The sequence below is a fragment of the Solanum dulcamara genome, chromosome 6 (assembly GCF_947179165.1).
Source record: "Solanum dulcamara chromosome 6, daSolDulc1.2, whole genome shotgun sequence".
Lineage (NCBI taxonomy): Eukaryota > Viridiplantae > Streptophyta > Magnoliopsida > Solanales > Solanaceae > Solanum > Solanum dulcamara.
Genome location: NC_077242.1, coordinates 4,507,501 through 4,528,982, shown reverse-complemented (window position 1 = coordinate 4,528,982; position 21,482 = coordinate 4,507,501). Strand labels below are relative to the sequence as shown.

Sequence of the window (21,482 nt, the reverse complement as noted above, 5' to 3'; positions counted from 1 at the left end):
AAGAATTTTCCAATGACATGTTATTGGTCACCATAGTAATTTGTCAAATAGCTTCATTTTAAGAAATTAATTCAAGATAAATTTTAAAAGGATCCACTAAAATATTCTTTATGATTAATTAATATAACAGCTGAAGAAATCAAGAGGTCTTGGGTTTGAGTCTCCTTAGGTAAGGAGTCGTCTTTGTTAGGAAGCGCTTTATCACCCAATGTGGAATTTTTCGGTGCGAATTCGGATTTAGTTCTTTGCACCTAGTTTTGGTGTAGCAGCTATATTTCGATTCATCCTATTTTTTCAAGGGGGTAGGAAAGCAAAAAAAATGCAGAGACATGGAGAGAAATTCAAGATAAATTACTATATACTCATTTTCATCTATTTTTAATTGTCCACTATATTAAAAATAGATATCCATTTAATTTTAAAAATCAAGAAATATTCTATTACTTAATTTTTAATTTATTCTTATTATTAGTTATAGTCATTTTTCAAAGCATTGAATTTACTATATTCAAAGAGTGACACAATAAAATTGTTATTTTATTTATTGTTCTTTAAGATTTATCAAGTCAATACTAGATTAAGAAAAAATGAACGAGTAATAATGTATCTTGATCAGAATCAAACAAATTTTAAAAGGACACACTAAAATATTCGTATTGATATCCTTGATGAGTAAAAAGATTTTAGTTTCTTAAACCATTTAATTTTAGATCTTACTTGGAAAAGGACATGTTCTAATCTTAACTGATGCACTATACTCTCCTGCCTTTTCTTTTATTGATCCAATATATTAAAAATTCGATTATATTTTTTTATACATTTTTTATAAATAATCAAGAGTTAATTAATTATTTTTTTTCAATTTTATCCTTATCAATCAGACACTAACCATTTCATAAATTTATTAAAGTATATATAGTAGTCAAATTAAAAATCTTAAAGGATAGTTAATAAGGATAATTGTGTAGAGGAGAAGTGTTCGTTTTATTGAGCGAGCGATTGAATCGGAGTCTAGCCACTTAATTTGATCATGTCTCATATCAGGTTAATTGTCGACAGTTGTTATTGAGAATAAGATGGGAATTCGTCAGTATAAGACTCTATCTCAAAGCGAAATAAAAGGATAAAAAGACAGATATATCAGGTATATTCGTACAAGATTCTGCAAAAAAAATAGAAAAATATTAATCGGCATGCATAACAATATTTTCAAGTGGAACATTTTTATTGAACGTAGTACTTTAGGATCGAGTGGAGCTTTTCTTTTACTTATGTATAACCTTTGTTGCTTATAAATAATATGAGTAATTTTTACTTTATATAAAAGGTTGAGTTATTGACAATATAAAAGTGATACACTGATATCCATATGCGTCAAGCTTTTTATTATTTTTATCTTCTTTGCGATATACTTTACCATCTACGGATCCAACTGAAACATCAAGCAACTAAGCTATTGTTTCATTCGATTTACTTTGCTTCATTAGCATGTCTTTAATCTCATAATAAATTTAACTATATCAATTTTCTGATAAATAATAATATAGTAAAATAAACATTATTAATTAATAATTTCTTAAGATGATTGCAAAATATAAACTAAACAAATAAAAATGAACAACGGGGAGTAATAAGTTCAAGGGTTTTCATAATTTGGATAGAAATTGATTCAAATCGAAAAATCAAATCAAATCGATCAAATAAATCAATTTTTATTTGGATTGATTTGATTTGGTTTTACATTTTTAAAAACCGATAATAGTTGGTTCAAAAAAATCCAAGAAATAACCGAACCGAAGCGACAAATTATATAAATATTTTTTTATATTTATATATACATAATATATTATTTTTTATGAACATTTTTTTATACAAAATGTACAATACACCAATTTAAAATAGTAATGTATGATGTATCTTTTATTTGTAAAATCATATCATTGCTTATGCATTATTCAGTAACTTAGTTAATGTTGTTTAGTACATTGGATTAGCTATCAATATAAATAGAAAGTTAAACATGATTAAAGTTTAAAAAAATTGAATGAATTATTATCTTTTTTTCTCTTTTTAATGAATTATTTTTTTATTATTTTTATGTATGGTTAATATTCAAATCGAATATTAAAACGGCAACGATGCCCGAAGAATGGAGGTCGAGTGTAATGATCCCTCTATACAAAAACAAAGGGGATATCCAGAGTTGCAACAACTATAGAGGTATCAAGTTACTAAGTCACACTATGAAAGTGTGGGAAAGAGTGGTGGAGATGAGGGTGAGGAGAGGCGTGTCTATTTCAGAGAACCAGTTCGGATTTATGCCGGGACGCTCAACTACAGAAGCCATCCATCTTATGAGGAGACTGGTGGAGCAATATAGGGAGAGGAAGAGGGACTTGCATATGGTATTCATCGACTTAGAAAAGGCCTACGATAAAGTTCCAAGAGAGATACTATGGAAATGTTTGGAGGCTAAAGATGTACCTGTGGCATACATTAGGGTGATCAAGGACATGTATGATGGAGCCAAAACCAGGGTAAGGACAGTAGGAGGGGACTCAGAGCATTTCCCAGTTGGGATGGGGTTGCATCAAGGATCAGCTCTAAGTCCATTTTTATTTGCCTTGGTAATGGATGCATTGACGCGACAAATTCAAGGTGAGGTGCCATGGTGTATGCTTTTCGCGGATGACATAGTCCTGATTGATGAGACTCGTAGTGGAGTTAATGCTAAGATGGAGGATTGGAGACATACCTTGGAGTCTAAAGGGTTTAAGCTGAGTATGACCAAGACAGAGTACTTAGAGTGCAAGTTTAGTGAGACACCTCAGGAGGTTGGCGTGGAAGTTAAGCTTGGTGCCCAAGCTATTCAAAAGAGAAGTAGTTTCAAGTATCTTGGGTCTATCATGCAAGGCAGCGGGGAAATTGACGATGATGTCACACATCGTATTGGGGCAGCGTGGATGAAATGGAGGCTCGCTTCCGGAGTGCTATGCGATAAGAAGGTGCCACCACAACTTAAGGGCAAATTCTACAAAGTGGTGGTTAGACCGGCTATGTTGTATGGGGCAGAGTGTTGGCCAGTTAAGATCTCTCACATTCAAAAGATGAAAGTTGCCGAGATGAGAATGTTGAGATGGATGTGTGGTCACACCAAGAGCGACAGGATTAGAAATGAGGCTATTCGGGACAAGGTAGGAGTGGCCTCGGTGGAAGACAAGATGCGGGAAATGCGACTGAGATGGTTTGGGCATGTGAAGAGGAGAGACACAGATGACCCAGTGAGAAGGTGTGAGAGGTTGGCCATGGATGGCTACAGAAGAGGTAGGGGTAGGCCGAAGAAGTATTGGGGAGAGGTGATTAGACAGGACATGGCTCAGTTACGGCTTACCGAGGACATGACCTTAGATAGGAGGCTGTGGAGGACCCACATTAGGGTAGAAGGCTAGTACATAGTCTCGTTATTCTTCCCTATTCATAGGCGCACTAGCACATTACAATTCCTTGTACTCTCATTTCTGCTATTTCTGTTACTATTTATTGCTTTCAGTACTTTTGATTATTTTATTTTATCTGTGATGCCTTCGTGATTTATTTTTCTATAGCGTCTTGAATTTTTTTAACTTTATCTGACCCCCTTTTCCGCTTTTTTTTTTTGAGCCGAGGGTCTCTCGGAAACAGCCGTCCTACCTTGGTAGGAGTAAGGTCTGCGTACAATCTACCCTCCCCAGACCCCACGTTGTGGGATTTCACTGGGTTGTTGTTGTTGTTGTTGTTGTTGTTGTTAATATTCAAATCGAAACTGATAATATTGATATGTATATTTTATTTAATTTAGTTTAATTTTAATAATTTTAAAATCAATTAAATTAATTTATTTTAATTTTTACCAATAACCGATCTTACAACATATTCTGTTTTCTTTTTATTGTGGTTACAGCATATTCAGTACTAAACAGAGTTAGCAGAATAAATTAAAAACCACGCCATGTAGGTGTGCAGTAAGACTCAAGTTAAAAATGACCGCCCAAAACGAATCTGTGGGCTAAATGAATCATCTTATAATTAAATACCGCCTACTTTAAGAACGCAGCGGAATAAATGAGATTCCTCATCGTCATTTGAGAACAACTTTTGAGAATTGAATTTATGCTATGTCCTTAATAAGCTTTAGGATGTGTTATATTCTGTTGACCCACCCTCTTACGTCTCTTCACTAAAATGTTTATGTTTCCTCTTATATGTCTGAATTATTTCAGTCTGGTCTCCTTTATTTTGTTTATTATTGGAGCCACTCTCACCTTCCTCCGAATACTATTTGCAGTTACCCTTGATTTATGAAATAAAATAAAAAGGATAATATATTTATTATAATTGTTAAATCATATTGAGAACTCAATCACCAAATCGATTTACCATTTACCTTTCCTATAAGGTGCGGTGTGACATATATATTTCCTACTTACAACTATCAGAATCATTCCTACTTTGATTGTTTTTTTATTCCACGTCTGGTATCCACGTATTGGAGTTCAATTAATTCAGATTGCGTCAAACAGGGCTTCACTCGAAGAAAATCGCTTTCTACCAAAAGAAATCTGTACGAGGGCTTGAATGTGATACCTCCTTTAGTCTCATCCACTGCACCATATCGTTTTGTGATTTTTTTTTTTTTTCAACATGATGAAAGAGGAGAAGATGCTTCTGCAAAATTCACGTCAAGTAGAAGTTATTAATTAAACCATATTTAATTTAAATATTAGACACACCAGATATCTAGGGATACTAAGGTTATTAAATATTTCAAAAACCAATTAACAAATATTAATAGAATCGTGGTGGCCGGTAAGTTTTTTTTTTTTTCTTTTCTTCTCCATATGAATCTTTCAGATATATTATGATGAATTGGTGATGATTCAAAGGTTTTAATTTCTAGGGTGAAGAACTTGGCTTTTGGACGGCCAACCTCACATGCATTATATTGCATATTGCATATGATAATTAAATTTGAAGGAAAAGGGTGATCGTGAATGATTATATAATCTAACGTCTATATATTGATAGTGTAATTTTGATAATATCATATTATTTTAAGAATAACTATCAGAAAGTCGTTAATGATATATAAATAAAACATTAATTTGAAAAATAAGAAATATAACATGTTCCATCAAGTTAATTAAAATATACTATGAGTGTTTATAACTTAAATCGTTCGCGAAATGATGGTTGAAGCAATGTTGTAAATGGAGCCATTAATTAGCTAAATTTTACATAATTGGTTGACTTTTTCTAGGCGACCAAATACCTTTGACTTTTTAAAAATATTTTTATGTTTGTTCTAAAACAAGTAATCTTTCCCATGCAAAGGAGTACTATAAATTTGGCATATAGTTCTTAAACTAATTATTATTAACACACCCCAAAAGCTTTGTTTAGTTTCCCTTTCATTATTAATGGCTATAGATATGAACTTTCCTCTTTCTAATTTCACCTTATTATCATCAATCTTTTTCATAATTTTCTTTTGCCTTTTCTTGAAACATTACAAAAATGTCCACAAACATATAACCAAAAAAAAACTTCCACCAGGAGAAATGGGACTGCCATGGCTAGGTGAAACCATAGAATTTTACAAATCACAAAAAAAGAACAAATTATTCGAAGAATTCGTTCAACCTCGAATCGAAAAATATGGAAAAACGTTCAAAACAAGACTTATGGGTGCACCAACAGTAGTTGTATGTGGATCAGAGGCCAATATGTTCTTCATGTCTAATGAATTCAAATTGGTAATAAGTTCTTGGCCTACTTCTTCAGTTGAACTCATGGGAAAAAATTCAATTATGGAGAAAAAAGGCGATATACATCGATTTCTACGTGGTATTATTTCATCAAGTCTTACATCTACTAGCCTTGATGCAATGGTGCCCAAAATTTGTAACACAATTCAATCTCATTTGTACATAAATTGTACTCATGGACAAGAAGACTGGACGATTAAGCTTTATCACCTTACCAAATCCTTGACGTTCAAGATTGTATTTGAGTGTTTTTTAGGGATCATGGTGAAACCAGGATTACTTGAAACGTTTGAAGGAGTCTTGGAAGGGGCTTTTTCACCTCCATTTAAGTTTCCAGGGTCAAAGTTTTCGAGGGCTATAAGTGCAAGGATGAAAATACAAAAAATTCTTGTTGAGGTTGTTAGGGAGAAGAAAAAGGAGATTGAATTTGGACGGGATGAAAATGAACAAGGGAAATCAGACGAGGCATTGCTTTCGCGATTAGTGAAAGCAATGATTCGTGGTGAAGTTAGTGAAGATGAAGTTGTTGATAATGTTGTTTTGTTGGTGTTTGCTGCACATGATACAACTTCTTTTGCTATTGCTATGACATTTAGGATGTTGGCTCATCATCCTACTTGCTATTCTCTTCTCCTTCAAGGTACGTACGTATACAGAATCTAGTTATTATTATTCCACAAGTATATCAAAATTTTCATGTTAATGTGAAAAAATTGGACTTTTGTGACAGAACATGCTAATATAATGAGCAACAAAGGACCAGATGAGATACTATCATTAGAAGACACAAAAAAGATGAGATATACATGGCAAGTTGCTAGGGAAAGCATGAGGCTTTTTCCTCCTATATTTGGTTCATTCAGAAAAGCAATTGCTGACATTGAATTTGATGGATTTACTATTCCAAAAGGTTGGAAGGTAAGAATAGTCTATAAAATTACTATTGTCATGATCACCGGAACAACAATTACTACGCCTCAATCCCAAACAAAATGGGATCAGTACGAAAAAGGATGTTAATTTTTGTTGTTCTGTGTAGGTACTGTGGACAACATATAGTACACATAATAGTCCAGAGTATTTTAAAGAGCCCCAAAATTTTGATCCAAGTAGATTTGAAGAGCCTGTTCAACCATATGCATTTATACCATTTGGAGGAGGGCCAAGACTGTGTGCTGGGTACCAATTGGCAAAGCTAAATATTCTTATATTTGTTCATTATGTTGTGACAAAATATAACTGGTCCTTGATATACCCTGATGAACCAATTGTTATGGATCCCCTTCCTTTCCCTTCCAAAGGGATGCCCATTAAAATTTCTCCCAAGTTTTAATGAAAATATACAACTTTGTTATCACTTTACTCTTGGCCCTCTAGGCTGTTACACAGTAGTTACCAGTAAAAACTTACCTGCATCCAGTATTTATACCAATAAGTTTTTACCATTAGTTTTCTATCAATCAAGTTGGTGGAGTTGTTTATATATCAATAGCTAGAACAATGTTGGCACACTTTTGAGGACATTCCCAATTAACTAAGGGAATGTTATTATCATTAGCCCAGAGTCATAGAACACAATTCTATATGGCTTGCAACATTTTGGAAATAAAGTGGCAGTTACGTTTAAATCAACCAAAATATTATTACTTAGTTAACTTAAGAGAATGAACTCGTTGACAAACAATGTTTGTATCATAATCTCTCCGATTAGCTATTCAGATTGGCATAATACATAGACACTTTAACTTAGCTTCAACTGTCAACTAAACGCTCCAACTTTGAATATACACACTTAGACACTTCGACTCGTCTCCATTGTGTTAGTTGAACACTCCGAAGTTGGAGAGTTTAGTTGTCCGACACATGATGTGTCTAGATGTGCACTCTCAAAGTTGGAGTGCTTACTTGCCAACTGCAGCCAAATTTGAGTGTCTATTTATGTATTATGCGTTTCATATTGAAGCAACAACATCCTCAGTTCAAGAGGAAAAGTTCTATGATTCAGTCAAAAGAAAAGGTCGAAATGATTGATATACCATTCTTATCAGATTCCAGACACAAGAAGCAAACCATGGAAATAATCCTGTATAATTATTTGTATCTGTAACAAAAATTGTTGTTCATGGTGGGGAGCTGTTTTCTTTTTCCTTGGGAGAGTGGGAGTGGGGAGGAGATGACTTTTTCTCACTTCTTCATCTAAAGAAAAAGATTAAAGCAGATCGTCTTTTACACACTGCTGGCAATCAGGAAGAAGTGTGTGACTGGTTGGCTTCATCCCCTGGTTAGACCACCTGTTCACAAGGGCCACCTCAAGTACCCTGACCTGCAGATATTTTGTTCTTACAATCAAAACATTCCAATGAAACTAGGCAAATTGCAAGATAAATTGATAGGAGGGAAGCATTTCATCCAAAACAAGTTACTTAAATATCCAAATATTTCTTATCCTAAACTTCACATATACTTACTTTTTGGCCAACTCCTAAACTAAGCTCATGACGTATTGTACAACTAATTTACGTTCAGAATGTATTTATTAGACATATGCAATTGAAATAGTAAAGGATATGAGATGCGTGTAGTTCAGATGCGGCTGACTTGGCAAAGAAGCCGTTAAAAGAAAAGACACTTGGCACTTAATAATCCAAACAAATGGCTCTGGAGCCAAAGAAAAAGGTCTATTATTTTCAACTCCCTGCCGTTCCTTCTTCTTCCCCAGAAAAACAACTCTTTCCACCATTGAAACCAAACCAAGACTCAAAAGCTGATAAGAAACACACAACATTCATCTTCCTCCCCTCTTTCCGCTGATCTTTTTTCTCCATTCTCCCTGTAGAAGGCCAACCTTTAACAAAAAGAGAAACTTCCTAGAAAGACAAAATCCAGAAAAACCTAATGGTTACCAATGAACCATCACTCACATGTTGATAGGTTGTTAAAGAGTTTAGAGAGAGGGATCAATGAGGTGTTGCGACTGTCACTACAGTTTTCATGGCCATTGTTACATAGCTTGGTTCGTCTTTCTTACTTGTTAATAGAGCTTTCCTGAGAATCAGTGAGATTAATTTTATTCACTTCACACTCTCTTTCATTTTTTTGCTGCATTTTGGTGCACTAACTTGAAATCTAAGCTAATCTAGTTTTGAAGTCAATTGAGGTGTTTTTTTCCATCGTAATACTCTGCCATATATAAAGAAAAATTCTGGTTATGTTAGCTGATTTGAATTCTCGTTCCAGGGTGTTGCAATGGAAACAATGGATAATATTTATCTAGAGAAGTAGATCGCTTGCATAAGTGTTAATGTTTTTTGTCATGGAAGAAGGGGGCTATCGTGGTCGTTCATTGGTGGAGTTTTAAGGGAAAATGTAAGGAGATGGCTCTTGTTTCACTGAGAGAGAAGAGAGATGAGGAACCATTAAATGATGAAGAAGAAAGTACATGTCTACTCATTTTCAACAAATTCACGCGCTCAATACATGTGATACCCATGCCATGAGACACCTCAGAAACATGTGTCTAATAGGCACAATTTAAGTATCAATTCTACTTTTCACTTGGCCATCTAGAGATAGTTTTCCCTGAGCTAGGATACAGAGTCGGAAGAGAATGCCAATTATATCAATTCATCTTCATCAAAGACCAAGATCTCCATGGATATAGGTCAGGCTTTAATACGTCAATAGGCTTAGTTTAGATGAGACTAAATGAAAAATGCAGTAAGTGTTTAAATGTGTTTATGTATTCAGCCTTACTTTTTTTACTGTCGGTCATCACCCTACACACACCACATCGCCTAACAAAACACATGGTATACAAAGAAGGTGTCAAGATACCATTTTAGTCATTACTTCTTTCAGCATCTATAAAAGATCAATCTGATGAGAGACAACTTGAAATTGAAGAAGTAATCACTTATCTCTGCACTAAAACATTGAGTAGAGTAACCCATCCAAAAAAAGGGAAACCTAATAACGAATTGTTACATAGGGATTAATGCAGGGTTCCATGCAGTGATTTTGGAAGTCAAAATTACAAAATAATGCAGGTGAAGGACCTAATTCTCATGAGAAAGATGTCAGAATATAGTGGATGAGGTATCCGATCTACCAACTCCCATTGGCAGCTGTTTATGACAGCAAGAAGCCCAAAACGGTTTAAGCATCAGAAAGGTTGCCTTTACTTGATAATAGTACAAGTTTATTGAGACAAAAGTAACAAAAATATTGGTTAGTTTTTCAAGTAGGGGAGGATAAGATGTTGACTCTACAGTCACCACCAAGGATTTATTTCGATGGACAATGCCAGCTAAACAACAGCTGCTGGCAAAATATTTAGCTGAGAGTAGCCAGAAAGTCTGATTACTGACCGGGTAAGAGGAGCGCAGTCAAAGAAACCTGATCAGCAGTCAGTTCTCAGCTTATACACAAACCCCCCATTACAATTAGTATCACAACAATAACACGGAAGTTTCACTTCAAATATTGGATAAAAAAGTTAAAATTGATAGCTCAAGAGGTTAACACTATTGGAAATTAGGTTCAACATAGGTGGAGGTGTGTGCGAACTAACCTGAATACCACCGTTATAATGAATAGTGATTAGCATAGCCTAGGTAAGTCATTATTCAATTAATACGTACCAATCGCCAAAGAAATCAGTATTCAGGAAATCTAACCTGCCGTACAATTAATGGCTCCTCTGCACAACTTAATGGCTCTGTCAAAATAGTAAGAAAACCATTTCTGTTACCATAAACTATGTCTGTAAACGGCCTATCACCCACCTGCAAAGGACACACCATGGACGGTCGACTTAGATAGGAACGAGAAGCTTACGAAAAAATTGAAAGAACCAAAATGTACCATAATAAGTCTTGACGATTCACAACCGAATTGCTTTTCAATTTCTTCAGCTGTTCCAGCTGGCTTCTTCACCCCTAAAATATACAGATAAAGAAAGTAGCAATTACAAATAGCATTAACTCATAGATTATTTTTTTAAAAAAAAAAAAGGACAGCTTGGTGCATTAAGCTCCTGCTATGCGCCACCAATGTCTATTGTACGCAGTCGTACACTCGAACCGGTGACCTCTTAGTCTCATGACAACAACTTTACCATTTACGCCAAGACTCCCATTTTCCATTAACTCAAAGATATGCAAGTAATATTCATATAAATTTCTCAATTGTTTGATTTAGCATTGTTATTTCTTGTTATACAAAACATACACGATTACCTATTACCGCGAATTTGAAATCAACTTACCGTGCTTAATGACTTTAATTCCAATTGCACGTTCGAGAATTCTGGCTTTTCTACCATCAGGGTCATATTCATCTAATCCTACAAATTCACAAATCAAAAATACTAAGACAAATCTTCTTCAGACCTAAAAGGAAACCAAACCAATCACGAAAACCGAACTACCTGCGGAGTTGCTATACACTGCAATATTGTTACCAAATAGAGATTTGCACTGATCAATAGAAGAAGCTAAAGGAGACCACAAGCTCAAAGAATAAGGAACAGTAATCGTATTATCCTTATCAAATACCACACCTTCAAACCCTCTTTTCTTTAGCTCAGCCCAATCAATATACCTTATATCTGGCACACTAACATGTGGGATCGCCAAATGCTTGTCTTTAGAGAAAACCCCTAATGAAGAAACAATCCCCTCCACATTAATCCTCTGACCCAATGCAGCTTTCAAGTCTGTCCACCACATGTTTGTTCTAATGCCCGAATGATCTGGAAGCTCAAATTCCGGCTCTTCCTCGTACTGGGTTGTCTCTTCTTGAATAGAAGAATAAAATTCTTCCCAATTTATTATAGGGTTATTCTGTCGATCTGGGTCGATACTGTAGCTGTTGTTTTCGTGTTTTTCTAGGTCTTTGCTGCAACTATGTGTAGAACTGAGAGTGAAACAACAACACTTTGAGGTTCTGAGAGAAAGTTTCAAACTTTTCTTCTTGTTGTTATTGAGATTAATGGAGTGAAAATGGCTAAGAATTGGGTATGTATGGAGTGGAGTAATTGAGGTAGACTGCATAATCAGAGCTTAAATCTGGTGTGGCTATGGGTTTATATATAATAATTGTATTCATCGATTACAACGAAGTGTAACTTCATGGTTACTGCTGGAAATCTCCTCCTCTTTATGGTTTAGAAGATTAACCATAGAAGAAATAGGATAAAATCAATAATGTATTTTTGGGCTATTTGAGGATGGCCGGCCCACAAATTGAAAATTGCCCCATAGATCCAACTCATTAATGTCAGTAGATCATAAAACGTTTTATTTTGTGTCTCACAATAAAATTTCATTTTGTTTCATAAAAAAGTAGACCGAAAAATATAAAAAAGAATTTGTCCAAAATTAAAATTTATGAGCTTATTCATCGCTCTCTTCTTTTTGTTGTTGGAGGTTGGCCTTTAGTATTAGCTAAGTCCGTAACTAGCCTCCATCTCCATGAGCTTGGCACTAATCCTTTCAATGGCTTTCCTTTGTTCCACCCGTTGCTCGTGCTCCAGTATTAATGTGTTCTGCTTCAATATTTGCATTATCATACCAATAAGCCGAGCAAAACGTTTGACATATTACTCCTCATAAATATTTTCTTACCCACAATTTTTGCATTGATTAAATTACTTTTATGGTTTAAAATTTATATATTTAATAATTGTGATATGTAATTTTCTATTAAAAATTTAGCAAGTTAATTCTCTGAACTTGATATGGCAAAACAAAGGAGTTTTTTTTAATCCTATTAGTTATCTACCTCAAGTTTATAATCAAAATGAATCATGGTTTCTGGTCTATATCTAAACTGGCTCATATTTTACATAATTTGAAAGTTAGGTCACTTTCCCTATTCATTCTTCTTTAACACATCCGTCTCTTGATAGTTAGATGACAAACTCAATTTGTTAGTGTATTTAGAGCTCAAAATAGTGGCTAGCCTTGATTTTGTAAGAATTTGGGGTGAAGATCATATTTAAAAGGTATTATTGAATAAGCTTGAAGAAGTGAGTTTGAAATTTTGAGAGAAGCACTGAATATCAATGACAACAAGTGAGTCAATACAGTTTTGATATGTTTGCTTCAAACAACCTGTCTTAACACCAAGAATAAAATAACACAGTAAATGCAGAGAAAATTACATACAACATACCTGGCGTAATCTCACGGGTGAAGTCTAGAGAGGGTGGTGCATACGCATACCTTACCTCACCTTGTGAAGGTAGAGAGGTTGTTTTCAATAGACCCTCGGTCAAGTAAAGTATACCAAAATCAGCAGGAAAGAAATACTAGTGAAGAGAAAAGAAAGTAGCAACCACAGATACTACGATAAGAAAACAACACGTAAATAATAAAATCGAAGAATACGATATAAGAAGAATTACTAACAATAATACTAATAAGTAAAGTTAAACAACGCTCGACTACCTACTAATCTTATACCCTAATCATCTACCTTCGTATCCTCTTATTTAGGGGGGATGTCTTCGGGCTAATTAAAAGGAAAAGGGAGTGTGACAAAGTAATGTAAAATACCATTAAATGAGTAAATAGTATCTTGAAACTTATTAACATGTACACTTACTCAACAAGGTTGTCTACAACTTAGGTTCACAAAAAGTATGTTTGTGACTTACACTCTTTGTTCAACATAAAAGCTAACTTAATGGAATTTGTTGTGGCAAAAAATTCAACTAAAATTCGAAAAACATGTACGACAAGTAAGCATATCAAATGAGAATCTAAGCAATCTGGAATAACCAAAAGAATCAAAGATGGTTGGAGCATAACAGAAGAGAGAGCAAGAAAACTTTTTCAATTCTATATGTTGGCATAGCCTTGTGCTGTAGGGATGAAACATGGGATACAATTATGAAAAAGATAGGAAAAGCAAAAGAAATACATAGTGAAAAAATTCATGAATAGCTTGATATTGAAAGAAGTTTGTGCTTGATAGCGCTATTTATCTAAAGCACACATAACTATGGGCCGTTGGAGGTACAACTACCAGAGAAGTAAAAGCTGAGGAACAAACTAAAGTACTTGGAATGATTTTAACCTTTTCAAGCATATCAAAAGAGAAAAACAAAGAAGTCTAATGCATAGGCAAATGGAAAATATAGGATTTTACCTAAATCAAGTACTCAAGTCAGAGCATATACAGTTACAAAGTACTCAAGTCAATGACTTTGCAAAATATTTATCCAGCCTACTATGATGTAAAAGAATAGCATCACAACTTAGTCAGAGACCGAAAAAGTAGGATCATGAACTGGTTTCGTAGTAGAAGAGATTCGAGCGTGATGTTTGACTGAGAGGAAAGTACATAACAATACTTTACCCTTTTCCTTGGGAAGAGCTATGTGAACGTGAGCCTCAAACTAAAGTCTATCAAAAGTTTCAGAAGTGAGTTGCTACAGGTATCATTTGGATTTTGGATATATGTTGCAAACTTCTTTTTTCTTTCAAGATGATCCCTATAACCATACCAACGTCCAACAGTATTGCCATTGTTTGACACCATAGTACAACTATCAGTTAATCATGTAGAGAAAGCACTCTGTCAATAAAACAAGAAATGCTCAAAATAACAGGAAGGGAACTGGAATAGATAAGTACGACATGTTTAGAGCTACCAATTATGTCAAAGGTTAGGCTCATTCTTTAGCCCATTACTTGCACAACCGAATGTTTTCAGTTCAGAATAGTAGCCAAGAAGCTAAAAACAACACTGAAGAATATCCCTACATTTGATCTGAAAGGCAGGACGAAACGATGTCAACCATGAGCTGATTCCTCACTTTTCTATATAATAGAAAAATTATATCATGAGGCATGGATATAATTTGAAACCAATTGATAAACAATGTAAAATTGCTGGAACAAGAGGAGTGAATGGCCATCCAACAGTGACTGGATTACCTGGGGAAAAAACTCAATCCAAATAGCTAACAAATAATGCCAAGCTCAACCTAAAATTGCATGGACAATCAGATTAAATTCAGAGAACATAACACAACTTGTGATCTTCAAACAGAGCTAAACACACGATATCTTCTCTGAGAAGTAATACTGGAACACACATATCATCAGTACATACATAATCACTGCGACAATGATCAAAGAACTGCTTTGAAGATGGTAGAAGAGGACTCATGCTAAAGAGCAATGTAAAGACAAAGGATGAGAAGAAACTTCATAAAGAAAAAGAAGAAATATTTGACTCAGAGTAAAAATAGAAAGAATTGAACAATATTTCATAGATTCCACGCCCAATTCAATGTCTTATAGAAGTTAAATAAACCTGAAAATCTAAAATGTAGCATCATCGAGCGTATAAAGAGATAATGAACAAAATAAACCATAAAAAAGGTTTACAACTTGAGAGCCGCTACTGCTTCAGATTTAAAGTCAACCCTCAAACTCAACACTCTTCTAACCTCAGCTGGAGTAAGTCGCCAGGTCATGGGTCCTGAGTTTTCACCCCAGAAATCCAGAATCTCAGAGACCTTCTCCAAGTTTAATATTGTAGCCATTTGAGTTAGACGAGCAAATTTGTCCCTAACAGTCCTCTGGGTCATGTTGGAGAAGTAGCTCACAAGGGCTCGAATATCTCTGTCAAGTTGAAGACCTCCAAGTTGACTGAATCTCTTTTGCATCATGATAACCTCAAGCCTCTTAACAACAAAGTCAATGACCAGATGTACAAGCGAGTCATAATTGTTAGCAGTCATCAACGGTTGAAGCCAAGCCACATTGGTCTCTACAGCATGGAGAAGCCTTTGAACCCATGGGTCATTTACCTCATTGTCAGCATATTCAGATTCAGACAGCTCATAGCTGATTGTTGCAACAGTATCCAACACTGGCCGAATTCGAGGTGTCACACTAGCCACTAGTTGTTCCAAGCCAATGTTCAAGGCCTTCTTGAAACCATTGCTTGTCTCATTTAATTCAGATAAACATGATTTGACCCTCTCTCTATCTGCTGGTGCAGAAAACACCTGACAATGCACTCTAATTAAGACCAGCAAAAGAACAAAAGGTAGAAAATAAGAAAGAAAAATGTAACCTAAATGATATATTCTGAACGCGATCTGAGGTTATGATGCATCCTGAAGGTAATCTTTTTTGATTAGTGATTAGCTTCAGAATGAATCAAAACCCCAATAATATCTTTAATGTTCAAAGATTAAAGGCAAGAGATGAATGTAACAGATATCATTCTAGTTTTCAAAGGTAAGGGTGAGAAAGCAAAGAAAAAAGAGTAAACTAAACATGGTATATCCCAATGGAATCTGGGCTATATATGGATACTTAAAAGTTCAAGGGATTATCAGAAGCACAATGGTTTTTATGTCACAAGACTATGGCATGAAATGGATGTGACAGACGATCATTCCAGAATTCAATGTTCAACTTACTTATCGCCCAATAACCAAAAAAGCTAACCAGATTAGAACTAAAATGGATGTGGTATCATATTGAGATTAGTTATATAATTATGTTAAGTTAGCACTCATTTGTTAGTTAGTTAGTTAAACATTCTGTTAGGACAGCTGTCACCAGGCTGTTAGGATTAGTCAGTGCTCTTAGTCGGTTAGCAGCCTAGTTATTTTCCCTTGTATTGTATAAGTAGTTCTCCTTGATACACTTCTTAGCTCAATTTTCATAATACAGAAAGGGAAGTCAATTCTCCCAAACATCTCTCTCTCTCTGCGTCTGATGATTTCTAGGTCTCACCATTAATGGTGAACCTTTAGCTCAAGTTTCTAGAATTAACACATCATCCTAGTCCATCCACCCGTGTACTAACATTTCACAGCAGACATGAAGTTGAGCATGAAATTACAGCTTTACTTATTCACATCATAAAAAGCAGATGCCACATTTTCATAAACTAGACTAACATTGAATTGAAATAATAAGAGTGATCAATACATGAATCTAGGACTAACCTCAGCACATTGTTCTTCAATCTCATGCCGTAATTTCAATGCATACTCACCACTCACATCCATATTATTCAAAGCTGTGGCAATCTCTGTACCAGTCTTTTGTACAGCAACACCACCGGTGAACAGCTTTGCACCAAGATTAGGCTCTCTAACCTTCTGCTGCAAAGCCTCATTGTACTCACCACCTAATAGACTTACAGCACTGCTTAAAACTGCAATTACAGAGTTGATATTTGAAGTAGATATGGACCTTCGACAACAGCTCTGCAGAACATAGAAGACATCGTCCACCATGGAAGTTGTGAGACTATCAAACACGAGTTCATCAATTTTTATAGCTTTTCTCACATTCTCAACCATGAAGTATCCTTCCAAGATCACATAATAACCAGTAATATCTTGCACAACCTTACTGAAATTACCACCCCTAAAAGCCTTTGTGGCACGGGGACCTAATTCAGGATCAACAGAACTCAAACCCCTAATCTTTGATATCATATACCCAGTGTAATCCTCACCTAACTGTGTCAAAGACAAGATCTCCTCCAAATATACTTCGATATCTCTGGGGTCTGGTCCTTCAATTCCAACAGACAGCAAATCGCTCTTGTAAGAATTAATCTCAGAAGTCACTTTCGCTAGTTTCCTGTACTCCATGTACTTCTTTAGTATAGTGGAACCGCGAGAATCACACTCTTCTTGAAGTTCACATATTGCATAAACGATACCATCCTCTCCACACAAGCTCCTTAAAGTTTCCTCATTTTCTTCAATAGCCAAGACGATATCTTTGAATAAATTGGTCAAACAGGATACAAAATTAAGCTGGTTCTGACTGGATCTCTGCTGATCGCTCATCATTTCCACCAATTGTTCATACTCAAGGCGCGATCTCATGGCAATAACCTTCTTCAAATAGGCCACATACACTTGCAGTCCCTCCTCCTCCAATGCCAACGGGGGATACAGCCTTATGAACCGCAGAACAGTGGAATGATCACGCTGATCAATTGCTGCAGTCAATTTACGTCGGACAATCCCTTCAAGCTGCTTCTTAGAGGCGAGGAGCTGGTCTCTCTGGTCAGAAGCAGCGGAATCCTTGTACTTAGCGTCAAGTTGAAGGAACGTCTGAACATAATTAGCAGCAGATTCAAAGTCCTCAGATGCGAGTGCCTTACGTACGCCTTCAAGACAATTAGAGCGATCAACAATAGCGTCTATACGAAGGAGAGTCTCGTTAACACGCGATTGACCTAGATCAAGCTGACGGACTTTGGCGCTTACCTGATCGGCGAGGAGAGAAGTGGAACTGATGTTGGAGAAGAGGTGATCGGCATCTGCTTTAACAATGTCGAGAACTTGAGCGGATTTTTGGAGGCCGGAAAGCTGCTTATCAAGGTCAGATCGATGGGAAAGGATAGTGTCCAGTTCCAGATCTAGGGCTCGTTGATATGCAATGCACTCATGAAGAAGTCTAGTCATGTCTCCAACGTCAGTGAGACTCCGCACCGCTTCTAACGCCTCCGGTGTCCCGAATTTCAAGGGAGATGAATCTAAGTTGGTGCCTTCGTCGGATTCTCCTTTCAATGCCATTTTTCCCGGCCAAATTTGATGAATTTCTCGATGACGACGTTAGATTGCCGTCGACGAAACTTGATTCATTTGGTGTGAAGCTTTGAACTATTTTTGAGGGAAAATTTCAGTCCCGTTTGGGGAAGAAGACGGATGAAAATTTCAGACTTACAGTAATAGCTCAAATTCTGCCATAATTACGAAACTAATCACTTTACCCAAATAGCTAGTTTATGAATCCATTTAAAATATAGCCTTTTGGCTTGTTTTTCTTTTTCTTTTCTTTCCTTGTATTTTTTTTAGCTAGATTACAATTAGTATTAGTTCATATCAGTGTCTAGTGATTTTGTTCGTGCTTTGTTCTTTTTTGTTTTGTGGTTTGTTTGTTTCATTTCTAGTATGTTAGTGTATTATTTTCCATCTCTATTACGAGTTATAACATAAATTTTTATTTTGAATTGATATTTAAAAGCTTGATTTTGAAATTGTAAAATCGTGGAGAAAATAAAAGATATCCCTGTATGAAAAAAAGTTTGAGTGAGGAGATTATTGAGTGTGATTCTAAAATTTAAGGATGACCTTTGAGTTTAAATATGGTGTGGAACAATATTAATATGAGTGATGAACGTGAGGAAGTGTGTTATGAGGTTCGTTAGTTTTACTAATCACTTTTTTTCTCTTAATTACGTCTTGCACAAATTCAAGAAACTATAAGGGAGATTTGGATGATTATGGAGAAAAATAAAGTTCATCTTATAATTATATTTCTAGTAGAAGTTATTGTGAAATATTTTATGATCACTATATTAGTATTTCCCCACACGCAAAAATAAAGCATAAGCCTAAAGGAAATTTGATTAAATTTGAAGTCATTGTTGAGGAATATGAAAATGTTGAATGAGCCAAAATTTTGATTCCTTGCCCAATTATTATACTGAAACTTGGGGTACAACTATTAGACAGAATGAATGTATGCTCACAAATCACAACAATCCCAAGTATTAAGCCATGTAGTTTCCCTTATTTTGTCATTAAGCAACTTGGACCTTATTCTATTTTCCCATTTTAAGCTAGCTAGTAGAATACATGTTACACATTATAATTACGTGGCTATAAAATTATTAAAATTTGTAATCTAAAACATGACATAATATATTTATAGCTATAAAAAATTCAATAAATTAAAGAAATATATTTAAATGTATATTTTTTAATGAACTAATAAAGAAATAACGTCAAATAAAATGAAAGGAGGGAGTATTGTTTTTTTGTTTTTTTTGGAATAGACTTTAAAAAAATGTGTCACTTTAAAAAGAGATAAACAAAATATTATTTATAAATATTTTATGTTTATATTGCTCTCTTTTTACACCATACTGGGCTGGCTATATCAAATATAAAGACTATTCTTGAAATTAAAGCCAATCAATCAATATCAGGAATCAAGTTAAACAATTATATTGTATTTAGCCTTCATAAAGTTGAAAGAGATGTTAAAGTAACTTATCTTTCTTTTCTTTCACATTATTTTGGAAAATTCATGGCATAAGGACTTATTAAGAAATAAAAAAACTAAATGTTCCAATATATATTTGGTTAATAAGATGAGAATGACCATTCAAATTGGAATATGTGATATATACATGCATGTGGCAAGCGTTGAGGGTGGTTAAATAACACTAATATCCTGCTTATGACAGTTTCGAATCTTAATCGAATATATATGGCACTCGTTTAAAAAGTCTTGATTAAGAAATAAATTATGAAAAGAAACGTAGCGTAGTAATGACAAACTCCACAAATCAACCTTCTTTTTCCCTTTCTTTTTCCTGCAATAACGTTGCTAATTCCTTCGAATAAACTATTATTCCTTTTCTTAAAGAATAAATAATATTTTTATAAGGTCTTTAAAACTAAAAATTGATTGCATTATCTAGAATATTTATTGACAGCTCTAAGCACTAAAATGTCAAAAGAATTAGAACGTGTAATCTATATGGAATTATGGTGAATGTTGATTCTCATTGTTTAATTTGAATCAATAAGTCAAATTTCATAATATTTCATGATGGCAAACGAAATAAAAAAGAAAAAAAAAACGCAAGATGCTTAAATGGATTCACATGTAACTTTCTTGATAGGGAAAAAAATAATTATCGTTATGGAAGAAAAAAGTCAATTACTAATTGTTTATGTAATGATAATGTTTGGGACACATGACTTGAATTAATGAAGTTTCCATGTTGGAGACAATGAAGCTAGTGAACACGCATGTAGCAAAAATGAAATATTTATTGGCACAATTTTAAATATTTATTTAGTTATGCACTACTTATAATTAATTATGCTTCAAAACTATATATCTCTAATATTAAGCACCGTCATGAATTATTTAATTAGTTCCAAAATATGATGTTTTGGTATAGCTAGGAACTATATGGTCATCTCATGGCAGCATGTTTAGGGATGTTTCCATGTGTTCTGCTTAATTAATCTAGTTGATAATTTATTTAACTAAAATAATTACATCGCAATTTTTTCTGTCTATCCTTCAACACATATATCCATCATGTGTAAAGATAAAGCTCATTTAAGTTAATAAGATTGAATTTAAGTTATATATACTGTGTAAAATCCATTATACATAATAACATCACTTATTGGGTGACTTTATAGATAAATCTTTTGATAGATATTAAGTAATATTCAAATAAAAAACATTAACCAATAATTTATTTTTGTTAGGATAAATTTGGCCTCCATGGAACATAAGTGCTTTAATTTTAATCTTAAACAAAATGGAGAAAGCTCACGTATTCACATACCATTTTCGTATCATAATAGCTGTATCATAATAGGTAACGACTACTATAATTCAAAACAGAAAAATATATGTTCAGATGAGGTAATGTAATTTTGAATATTATAGCTGGGGTGGTGGCGCCGGCAAGTAGGATTAAGGAGTTCATTTGAACCTTCTTTGATTAAAAAAAATTATGTTATTTATATATAATTAAAATTATTTATATATATATATATATATATAGTAGATGTTGAATTTTCTTTAATTTCTTCTTGTATTTACTTCTTTACATTTTTAATCTTCTTAATAAAAATCTGAGTCC

General features: G+C 34.3%; 3 protein-coding genes across 3 annotated transcripts; 1 reads left to right on the top strand and 2 right to left on the bottom strand.

The window, feature by feature from the left end:
• The first annotated feature begins 5,430 nt into the window (after window positions 1-5,430).
• LOC129892188 (taxadiene 5-alpha hydroxylase) lies at window positions 5,431-7,675 on the top strand. The gene is made up of 3 exons (XM_055967746.1): window positions 5,431-6,444; window positions 6,535-6,722; window positions 6,844-7,675. Exons 1-3 carry the CDS (start codon window positions 5,457-5,459, stop codon window positions 7,135-7,137), a joined length of 1,470 nt encoding a protein of 489 aa, XP_055823721.1. The 5' UTR covers window positions 5,431-5,456; the 3' UTR covers window positions 7,138-7,675.
• Window positions 7,676-7,804: 129 nt separating this feature from the next.
• LOC129892189 (phosphatidylglycerophosphate phosphatase 1, chloroplastic/mitochondrial) lies at window positions 7,805-12,048 on the bottom strand. The gene is made up of 5 exons (XM_055967748.1): window positions 11,233-12,048; window positions 11,071-11,148; window positions 10,668-10,741; window positions 10,481-10,588; window positions 7,805-8,127 (listed from the first exon to the last, which is right to left on the bottom strand). The coding sequence occupies exons 1-5, from the start codon at window positions 11,855-11,857 to the stop codon at window positions 8,014-8,016; spliced, it is 999 nt and encodes a 332-aa protein (XP_055823723.1). The 5' UTR covers window positions 11,858-12,048; the 3' UTR covers window positions 7,805-8,013.
• Window positions 12,049-15,063: 3,015 nt separating this feature from the next.
• Window positions 15,064-18,586, bottom strand: LOC129892027 (conserved oligomeric Golgi complex subunit 4). Its single transcript, XM_055967551.1, has 2 exons — window positions 16,786-18,586; window positions 15,064-15,831 (listed from the first exon to the last, which is right to left on the bottom strand). The coding sequence occupies exons 1-2, from the start codon at window positions 18,376-18,378 to the stop codon at window positions 15,202-15,204; spliced, it is 2,223 nt and encodes a 740-aa protein (XP_055823526.1). The 5' UTR covers window positions 18,379-18,586; the 3' UTR covers window positions 15,064-15,201.
• Between the last annotated feature and the right edge of the window lie 2,896 nt (window positions 18,587-21,482).